This window comes from Caloenas nicobarica, chromosome Z (genome assembly GCF_036013445.1).
Source record: "Caloenas nicobarica isolate bCalNic1 chromosome Z, bCalNic1.hap1, whole genome shotgun sequence".
In the NCBI taxonomy this organism is placed as follows: Eukaryota; Metazoa; Chordata; class Aves; order Columbiformes; family Columbidae; genus Caloenas; species Caloenas nicobarica.
Window position 1 is genome coordinate 18730888 of NC_088284.1, and position 11429 is coordinate 18742316.

The 11429-nt window shown below is 38.7% G+C and overlaps 1 protein-coding gene across 2 annotated transcripts in view; it reads left to right on the plus strand.

The window, feature by feature from the left end:
* Positions 1-10407, plus strand: part of ADAMTS6 (ADAM metallopeptidase with thrombospondin type 1 motif 6) — a 152091-nt gene extending 141684 nt beyond the window's left edge. For both annotated transcript variants that reach the window (XM_065655824.1, XM_065655823.1), the window contains 2 exons: positions 50-206; positions 7911-10407. In XM_065655824.1, the coding sequence (XP_065511896.1) occupies positions 50-206; positions 7911-8020 (267 nt within the window). In that variant the 3' untranslated portion in view covers positions 8021-10407. The remainder of the gene's footprint in view (positions 1-49; positions 207-7910) is intronic.
* Positions 10408-11429: the final 1022 nt, after the last annotated feature.

Here is an 11429-nt window from a genome sequence, read left to right on the forward strand (position 1 = left end):
TTAAAATTGTATCCAAGTTGGTTTACTTTTTTATCTTTCTTATTTTTAGTGTTCTGCACAGTGTGGTCTTGGGCAACAGATGAGAACAGTACAGTGCCTCTCATACACTGCACAAGCATCCAGCGAGTGTCCAGAAACACTTAGACCTCCATCAATGCAGCAGTGTGAAAGTAAATGTGACAGTACTCCCATTTCCAACACAGAAGGTAAGCTTGCCATCTTAATATAATTTATTCTGGAAGGAGTAATGCAACACAGTCAGTATTACTGCATTAATTTATTAGTAATAGTCTACATGACGTCATCTCTCAGCCTGTGAGTGAATTTTTTTACAATTATTTTCAAATTAGTTGTTGTAGTTCAAAGCTGAAGTCAATGAAAAACTCAATGCAGATGCTTTGTTTAAAAAAACCCACTGTTAAAGTATAAGGCCAAGTCATGGACAAAATAACTATTGTTTTGTTTCATTAATTTTTCAATCTCTTTATTGGTTCAATGGAAATGTCCATAGTAGCAGGGGGTGCATGATATGCTTCTCATCCACTGACTTTCTGCCTGCTCCATTAGTGGTTAACATAACAATGTAGTGGCAAAAATACTTAATTACATGCTCATTGAAAGACTGGGTGCACGGATTTAATGCTACACCATGCCACAAGCCTGTTCTTACACTTAGACTTACTTGTCAGATTCTTCTAATTAACTTCTTATTTCTTGGATTTGTAATGCCTGTTTGAAAGAATTACAGTATTTTTTACATAATACAGTCTACTTGTTCATCATAACATATTTTTACTAGAGGATATACTAGATAATAATGTCAAAATAAGCTTATTATGAAAGGCTCCAGATCTGAACTCATAAATTGTCCAAGCCAACCTATTAAGAAGTTAACGTCTTCCAAGTAGAATTGGAGTCTCAAGCAGTATTAAAAAAAATTGATTGTAAAAATTTAGAATAGTTGCTCACAGGATGAATATGTTTCATTTTGTGTGGGGAAAAGCAATAAAAAAGATACTAAAATGCGCATCTCCAAAAATCAGGAAAGTTTGCATGGCAATAATAGTTCTTTTAAAACAGTTATTCCCTAAGTTTTGACGACTTGACCGCGACGTCACTATCGCTACTCCTTTTAACATATCTAATCTCTGTGTAGTGTATAACGGAGTATCTTTTAGACAAGTTCTCCAACTACATTGAAGTTTAATAACCTAATTATATGGAACAAGCACTATGAATTTAAATTTTTTTAAAAGGCAAATGTATGCTACAGTCTACCATGATTTGTTGGTCGTTCAGTACCTACTGTATCCATTCAAGTTCACACCATAGACTTCAAGTTGTCATAAAAGTCCCTCAACTTGAGAAGTCTGGGATGAAATGGGAGCATACTAAAATCTTGCCTGAAATACACTGGTGATTCAGTGTATGAGCACCATAATTTACAGCTTTGAAGCTTTATTTTTAAATAGGGCTTATCATCCCATGTTGTCGTTTGAAAAACATCTTTGTAATATAATTTTCCTTGATCATTTTAATTCTCATTTTTATGTTCAGTGCTCTCAAGCAATCTTTATATGACAATTATCAATCTAGGAAACTTTCTGCCCTTTAAAGCTCAAAGGCTAAATGATATTTTATTTCCAAACGTAGATGTTGACTTTTTCCAAAGGAAGGAAGGCAATAAAATACTTATTAAATGGGCATGATTTAGTCCCAGTCTCCTCTTAATTTCAAGATGATGAGGCCATGTTGTTATTTGTAGTAATTACGTTAGTAATTCTTCAATATCATCTGGAAAATAAGCTACTCTCCCATAGATGACTACAATCAGGGGTTTTCTGTATGTTATCTGTGTACACTGGATGGCCATGGACTTCTCTACAGTGGAGCTGTGCAGGGTAACAATGAAAAGTAAGCCTGTTGGTAACAGTGTTTTTCAAGGACCTATATCTTCACTGGAAAATTGTTGGGTTCCACAAGTAGAAGATGTTGAAAATCACTTACATAGTATTCCAGATGGACTTCAGCTCTTTGGCCTGCATTCTGAGTTGGCTGGGCATGAGCCAGCTCTCTACTGACAGCCATGCAGCCTCATTAGCACAGTTAGGAAGAATCAAGGGGAAAAATATATAGCACAGTCTCTTCCAACAGACACAGTTCCCACCACATTGCCACCCATTTTTGTTTATGACCCATGTTGAAGGTATTTACTGGAAACCACCGATTATTTGTTAGTGATTAAGTGATTAAGTGGCTTAAATGACTTAAAAGTAAGTGTAATCTCAAAGTTCATTTAACAATTTAAAATACATCCTTTCAGAAGAACCTTGCTACAATTACAGAATCATAGAATTATTTTGGTTGGAAAAGACCTTTAAGATCATTGAGTCCAACCGTTAACCTAACACTGCTGAGTCCTCTAGGCCATGTCCCTAAGAGCCTCATCTAAATGCCTTTTAAACACCTCCAAGGATGATGACTTCACCACTTCCCTGGGCAGCCTGTTCCAATGCCTGGCAACCCTTTCCAGGAACAATTTTTTCCTAATATCCAATCTAAACCTCCTCTGGTGCAATTAGAGGCCATTTCCTCTTGTCTTATCACTTGATACCTGGGAGAAGAGACCAACACCCTCCATGCTACAACCTCCTTTCAGGTAGTTGTAGAGAGCGATAAGGTCTCCCCTCAGCCTCTTTTTCTCCAGGCTAAACAGCCCCAGTTCCCTCAGCCGCTCCTCATCAGACTTGTGCTCCAGACCCCTCAGCAGCCTCATTGCCCTTCTCTGAACTCTCTCCAGCACCTCAATGTCTTTCCTGTAGTGAGGGCCCAAAAACTGAACACAGGATTCAAGGTGGGGCCTCACCAGCGCCGAGTACAAGGGGACAATCACTTCTCTAGTCCTGCTGGCCACACTATTTCTGATACAAGCCAGGATGCTGGTGGTCTTCTTGTCCACCTGGGCACACTGTTGGCTCATGTTCAGCTGGCTGTCAATCAACACGCCCAGGTCCTTTTCCACCAGGCAGCTTTCCAGCCACTCTTCCCCGAGCCTGTAGCACTGCCTGGGGTTGTTGTGACGCAAGTGCAGGACCCGGCACTAGGCCTTGTTGAACCTCATACAATTGGCCTCAGCCCAATGATCCACCCAGTCCAGATCCCTCTGTATGGCCTTCCTGCACTCCAGTAGATCACCACTCCCACCCAACTTGGTGTCATCTGCAAGCTTACTGAGAGTGCACTTGATCGTCTCATCCAGGTCATTTATAAAGGTATTAAAGAGAACAGCCCCAACACTGAGCCCTAGGGAACACCACTCGTGACCAGCCGCCAACTGGATTTGTCTCCATTCACCACAACTCTTTAGGCCCGGCCATCCGTCTAGTTCTTTACCCAGCGAAGAAAATGCCCATCCAGGCCATGAGCTGCTGGCTTCTCCAGGAGAATGCTGTGGGATACGGTGTCAAATGCTTTACTGGAGTCCAAGTACACAACATCCACAGCCTTTTCATCATCCACTGCATGGGTCACCTTGTCATAGAAGGAGATCAGGTTGTTCAAGCAGGACCTGCCTTTCATAAACCCTTGCTGACTGGGCCTGATCATCTGGTTGTCCTGCACATGCCATGTGATGTCACTCAGGATGATCTGCTCCATAACCTTCCCCAGCACTGGGGTCAGACTGACAAGCCCGTAATTCTCTGGATCCTCCTTCTGGCCTTTCTTGTAGATGTGCGGCACATTTACAAACCTTGAGTCAACTGGGACCCCCCCAGTTAACCACGACTGCTGATAAGTAATTGAAAGTGTCTTAGTCATCACCTCCACCATCTCCCCAAGTACTCTTGAATGGATCCCATCTGGCCCCATAGACTTACATGTATCTAAATAGTGTAGCAGGTCGCCAACCATTTCCCCGTGGATTATTGGGGCTTCATTCTGTTCCTCATCCCTGTCTTCTGGCTCAGGGGGCTGGGTACCTGGAGCACAATGGGTTTTACTATTAAAGACTGAGACAAAGAAGGCATTTAGTACCTCAGCCTTTCCCTCATTGCCTATCCTAAAACTAGACAAAAATTTTGTCTTCAAGGTATTTTTTGAAGTATTTCTTTAAAATATATTCTAATTTATACACGTTTCAGAGTTGCCATTAAATACTGAATATAAGAAGCTAACTATTTGCAACAATAATGTACATGTATTGCACATTTTCTGCCTTAAAATAATGTTTTGGACACAAGAGGAGGGGACATCTCTTGTGTTAGTAAAGTGTTAGCCTTTAAACAGGGAGGCATATCTTTTTCAACATACTAGAGATGCTGGAAAGCTTGTAAGATTTAAGAACTAACTAATCCTAAATAACACGACTGGTTTTGGAAAGGTAATACTTTCTAAGAAAGAAATATTTGAGTTCTGGTGTTCCCTTGTGAATGTATTTGTGAGAGGGGCATACTGTGCCTGTAGGCTTGCTTTTGTCTCTCTCCAGGTGCAGCGCGATGTGAACTGTGTATCAGTATTTTGGTATCAGGGAAGGCGTCTCTCAGAGCAAGGGTTCTGCCCCTCAAGAATGCATGTGTGTAGCAGACCACACGTGCTGGCACACGGAGACTTTTCCCCATGCCACCTGGTAGCACTGCCTTGTGCTTCAGGCCCCACTGTGGGGCAAAAGCATCTTCAACAACAACTCACTGATTTGCAGTAAGGCTAGACTTGCTGAGGGGATTCCCTTCCCATTTCAAACCCCAACAAACCTCCTGATTCCTGTCACTTGCCAAAGTCCAGTGCTCGCACCCTATAGAACCCATTCAGCAATTGCTGGAAAATTAAATTTTGCTAACCCAAGATAACAACATACATGTTTTTGAGGAAGCTTGAGCCACTCTGCAGTATAATGGTCATGTTGATAAAGTTTAGAAGCACTTTCTTGGGGAAAGTGCGGCTTGTTTACATAAAAGAAAAGTCAAAATTTTTGGCATACAGAAATAGTAAAAGAAAGTTACGATATATCTTGTCAAATTTTACATCTGCTTGGCTCTTTGTTTTCTTTAAACTCTTCATTGGTGACTTACAGTATTGTAGATGGAGTTTTTGACAGGCTGCCACTGATGAAGGTAACATTACATTTGCTGCTGGAAGTGAGCTACAGGCAGCATGTACTACACAATTTGAAATGTATTCAGAATTTTTTATTCTCTGAAGTGTATATATGTCTGCTGAATCCAGACAGCTAAAGGCCATCTGAAACTTTGACTGAAAAACTGTTTTATCTATTTTTATTTCCTTTCAGTTTTCTTTTTATTTTGTGTGATATGTCTCTGCAGTCTCTTTAGCTGAAGGCACAATGACATTCTGTGATTTTATTACTGTAACATGATACTTAATATCATAATATTGTCTGATCTAGCCACAAAGTTCAGGAAAGGAGAGTTTAATACGTGTAGCTTACTGCAACTTATTAACATTAGTTTCTAGGAAAAAAAAAAAAAGGGCTCTGCTAAACCTCTTCCATTCAGCCACAGTCCTATGAAGAATAGGCTACTTCATCAGCCACCATATTTATTTCAAAACTGATTTTTAAAACAGAAGTTGTGGGCAACTTCCAGAATATTGTCTCATTGCTGTCCAAATGACATTGGCTGAACAGCATCCAGTTTTAGTCAAGAGGAAGAATAACTTTAAGAAACATGAAATATGATAATTTCAAATCCTACTTTTAGCAAAAATGCAGTTAGTGGCTTTACGTGTATTTAACTAATACGATGCGTATGAGGGTTATTTTTGCAATTGGGTGAACTTTTTACATCTTGTCAAGATCAAGTGAACCTTTTTATTCCTCACATCATTTATATTTCACCATCTGTCTCTCTTATACTCCCAGTCTTCACAAGCATGAGGACCCAAAATATTTCTGGAAGGTATTTTGGGAAGAGTTTTTGAAACTCGGTGAAACACAGTGACCATGTGCTGCTGCTGATAGAGAAATATGTCTATTTCAACAAGCTACCCCAATGTCTTTTGTCCCGGCATTCAACTATGTTTCAAATTGAGATTTAAAAAATGAGAAAAGTAGTATATAAAACATTGGGTAGGTAGAGTAAAAAATTACAGTAAAAGCACTGTATCTATGTTAATGAAATTTAAGTTTAAATCATTTCATGACCTGTACTTATCTAGCTAAAAAACATGCGTATTGCCATTATCAGAAATACTGTTCAGTACACACCCTGAAGTTCAGCCTCACTAATGCTTTCCTAGGTTCAAATACTAAAGCTTATCATCTGCACTTGTTAACTACAGTGTGCTTGCATGATGAACTCACTGTCCATAACTACCTATTCCGGAGCAAAAATAATATCCTAGGAGATTGTATGTAGAAGGAAGACAAAGAGGAGTAGCTGAATGATTCTACATGCTGGTTGTGTTTGTTTCACTATTAATTTTCTATTTTCTCACCTGCTTGGTGTGTCTGTTGTCTCTTTCATATTTGGCTTACAGACATCTTGGAGTCAAGGACTATTGTTCTGTCAGGCCTTGGAGCAACAGTATCCTGGCCTCCAGTCTTCACAGATATCAATTCAATACAAAATATGATAATGGTCAAAGTACTGCTAGTTTATCTCCTTTTTATTCATGTTTTCCTTATAGCTGTTGTAATTTGAGAAAGATTGTAGGAGGAAGCCAGTATCAAATGCAACCTTTAAAGAGTAAAAACTTACAGCATTCACTGGAGACAAATTATTTTCTGATAAATTAATTTCATTCTTCCCATCACTTAATTTTTGTAATTTAAAGTTGTGGGGTTTACTTTTTCGCCATACACATCTCTTCCATCTTCCTACACATGAAGCAAGGCTCCTTCTCAAGTCGTATTTTAGTGTCAGTCTTCAAGGACCTGTGCAAATGCTTTTAACTAAAAATCCTCTATCAGGCGCCTATCGCAGTACTCACTCCATTGGAAAGGAAATCTGCAGTAGCAGCACCTGAGCTGTAGAACCTTAGTGTACCCTTGAGCTACAGCTGGTGTCTCCAGACATATTAGAGTAAGAACTAGGCATGGACCAAACTGTTCCTTTCCCTATTCCCACCTTCTTTCTACAGACAAGCTAAGCTAGAGGAGAGCCACAAGGTATTCAACAGTGTTCCTATAATGTACCCTCACAAGTCATTTTAGAAACAACTTGTGTGGGATGGAAAAGAAGGAATCCTTCCTCTGTGTGGTTGAAAGCATTGTTCTCCCTTCCTGGGAGAGTTACCTGCTGGTGTGACAAAGGCTTGCTGAGGCAGTAAATGCAGCATATAGGGAAAACACAGCTATGAAATAAAGCTCCTACATGTCTATTACAGGCATAAAATTGGCTTTTCTTCCTGCATAAAAGAAATCGTGGATGTGTGGAACCAAGCCTAAAGTATTATTCGCCATTCAGTCCAGTCACTGAACTCACACTTACTGTTTTTATTTGTAACACTTTTTCTTCATCCCTGTTAGCTGCAATGCACATTCTGTTTCAAGAATTCTTACGAATGCAAAGGCATCGTACCAAATAGTGCGAATCCTGTTAGATTTTGGATAACCTCTCAGGGATGGATAAAATAACTCCTGAGAAAGAAGCTATAAAAGCATTGTAAGAAAAATGGCTCATATTTCCTAGCTGTCTAAAGTGATCATTTATCCCAATAAATGATAATTCTTCCAAGACAAAGTGGACACACTTGTAAATGTCTGGGAGAGAAGCCCTGCAAACATTTTAATGGCTTTTAAAAATATATTGTGTGCACTCGGCTGGACTAGAAAGAGAAGTTACGAAGAGGGCAAGGTGGATAGATATAGAAGAAGCATGTTAAATGTCAAATTTTCCTTGTATTTTAATTTTTTTTTTTTTTTCCTTCTCTTTAATGCTCTTAACTATTAGAGTGCAAAGATGTGAACAAAGTGGCATATTGCCCACTGGTGCTGAAGTTCAAGTTCTGCAGTCGAGCATACTTCAGACAGATGTGCTGCAAGACCTGCCAAGGACACTGACCCACAGAAAGCAGAAGAATGTGCCTTGTTATTATCATTGTGGAAGAGTGTCCATCAAAGAGAGCCACACAGCGGAATGAGGTTGTCGTCCTTGCAAATGCATTACCCTGTGGAAAACGTAACCACTGGTCAGCCCCAGCTGACAGGATTTCAATATTATTTTAACTTCTGTGAAGTGGGATTTATTAATCCAAAGTGCTGGACACAGTATAAGGAGGGCATGCCAAATTGGAAAGATCCACAAAACACATATAGAATAGCTTACTGTGGAACATTTGTGTTCTTTTGACTAAATCAAATAGTCTGTTTACCTCCTTGGACCATTAAAATAATTTTTATTATGGACTTAGCAATGACACTGAATCCATTTGTATTTAAAACTGTTTAAAATGTAGCTGTTATGACTTGGTCTACTATGGAAGTAAAGAAGAATCAAAAAAATGTTAAGTCATAGCTTAAAAATGTTAACTATTTTATCTCACGACACAGCACCACAATTTAAATTATAAAATGAGCTTGGAAACGTTATTTAAGGAGCATAATTTTTTTTAAAAAAAGTATTTTTCCTTCATTCCACCTAATTCTCTTTGGAGTAATCCGTATTTCCTGAACACTGCTGTGAGCCATATATAAAGCTATACTAAATAGAACAACCATAAGGGACTTAGTTTTAAGAGGTGCAACAGTTATTGCAGTGGTGCATGAAATACAAGTGCACTATGAAATGAAATTGAATCTGCATTGCAGGTTTATAGCCATCTTACCATTGTACAAGTGAAGCTGAGATTTCCACTGGAAGGGAACATATTTCAGTATCATGGAGGAGGCAGGCTCCGACAGTGGTGAATACCGTATTGCCAGCTCCTTCACTACTACCGTACAGGTTGCTTAGAACTTACACTTCAACTCCAGCTCACTTTTGTTTACAACACCAGCCACAAAGAAGAAACACCTTTGTGGGCATCTAGATCTGGTTTACATGTTACTTTTGATTCTCTAAAACTAAGGAATTCCAGTGTAAAAGATAAGTCTACTGTGTAATAGCAAGAATCTTTTGCAAAGCCGAAAGTTAAAATGGATTCCAGATGTCCCTTTCTTTGATACCACAGCAGAAGGGCACTTGTTCATGAGAAAGAATATGTGAATGTGCAGTTCAGGAGACCACATCCCGATGGGCAAGGATTACAACCAAAGAATAAGTGACTCGTGGAGGTATCTACATTCTGCTCAAATGAGCAGTCAAAAGTGTGCTTGAGCCAAGAGGCCTGTCGGGCTATCAGGAGAAAAGCACACTGAAAAAGGGGATGATAGAATGAAGTCTGGCCACCTTCCTTCATGTAAATGGCCAGGTACATATTTAAAGCTGGACCATATTTAAAGCTAGGAGCAGCTTTCAGCATTGGACTGGAACAAAGTCGTGCTTCTGAATTGGTAGCTAGATGCCTTAACTATTCTGCTGCCATACTCCACTTATTTCATATTACCGTATTTTTAATATTCACCAAATACTTTGCATTTTTAAATGTGAAACCAAACTACTCTAGGCAAGTCATGTTCAATAATCTACCATTAAAAAGTTTGTCTTGCTCCTCTCCCCCTCACTTTTCAGTAACAGACTCAACAAGGGGATAAAGAAAGTAGGTACTTGTTTATATTAATATATTGTACTTGAACACTTGCATTTTGGAGCAGGTATGTGATGAATGTGCTTTTGTGTCCAACTGTGCCTCCTTTGTTGTAGTGCAATTAAAATTATGTGAACAAGAACGTGTTACAAATTCTAACTCAAATAGCACTTTTTTAAAAAAAGTACTCTCTTCAGTGAAAAATAATTTCAAGGTATCACGAGATTGAAGTGTACCAGTGTATTTTACCAATAACAAGCCAAACGCGTTACACACTATTTACTAATGTGAATTAACATGGAACAATAGATATTGTTAACAGGAGTCATACCATGAAATCCCCCCAACATGTCGACAATCTATCTGTGGGATTTTGGGTAACCCACGTATTAATGACCTTCAAATTCCTGTCATCTGCTACCTCTTGCCAGTATTTCCGCTTCTGTATGCCTGTGACCAGTGGAATGCATTTTCAGATGGCTTGCGTGTATTCACATACGCTTATCTGCTGCTCTCGCCACCACATAAACAACTCCTGTTAAAACTGACACCAGTGGATAAAAACCGCCAATCTTTGGGAGTTTCGTATGGGGATTAAGGGCGATATGTAGTCCTTCTCTGTTAAGTGAATTGACTTTCTATATCCTTTTTACAAAACACCTTGGTGCTAGCATGCCCTGGCTAGGTCAAAATTATGATAAAAGGGAAGGGGGTTGCTATGGCATTCCCTAAGCAAGAGGCCTCTTTGTATCAGGGTCTGGTTTTCTCCAGGGCATGATTTTGTTTATCATCTAATGTGTCTTTTCAGCTAACAAGAAAAGGGTTTCCTATATGTATTCAAAAGAAACCTTTTTTTTTTTTTTTTTTTTTTACCTCACTTAGGACATTAAAATTGCAAGGATTGTTTCCAAAGACACATTTTGCTCTCTTACTGGTGCTAGAACACTAGGGAGTCTGATGTTTACTCTGCAACATAACAGCACTGAGGATGGAATTTAAAGAACTCCCTGGAGCAACACGGAATTGTATTGTTAAAGGGAACAAAACAGAATGTATGTGGATTTGCAAACTAAACAATGCTTCAGATTGAGACCGAAAAATGAAACCTAATTAAATGAAAAGTAATTGGTTTCCACAGCACGGTTCATTGCTGCTGCTACAGTGTAGCCATCTATATAATCTAAGCTAAATAGTTTTGTATTCCTAAATAGTGACAATAGGACTATTTGTATAGGCTATAAATATGACATGCCTAGAACCAAATAGTAGAATATGAAATGCAGAAATCAATCTGGTGCCAGTACTTCCACTGAGCAATACTATCAGCTGGAGAAGATCAAAACTGAAACAAAAATCTAGAGATTAACCCCTCAAGGTGTATGCACCCAAAAAATAGTCAATTTCTTTAGGAACTTTGTAATGGAGTGAATGTCACATAGATATCCTTAATAATACAGACTGAAATTACCTTTGTATTATTGTGATTAGTTGCTTATTATTTTATACTCAGTATTAATGTGGTACACTGTTACTTTATTATTATTTTTGCTTTTGTAAATTATATTCTAATTTATTGTCATGTTTCTTAACACTTGTTCTACATGCATTCTCCTGCTTGTAATGAAAACAAAAATATTGTAACACTTGATGCAGTGAAATTCCACACCAGGCACAGATTTGTTTTCAACATAGATAATTTAGTACAATAAAACTGCAGCTTTTAAGAATTATACCCATGGTACAGTTGTCTATTCCCTGACTTACCGTTGCTAGAATTCTGTATA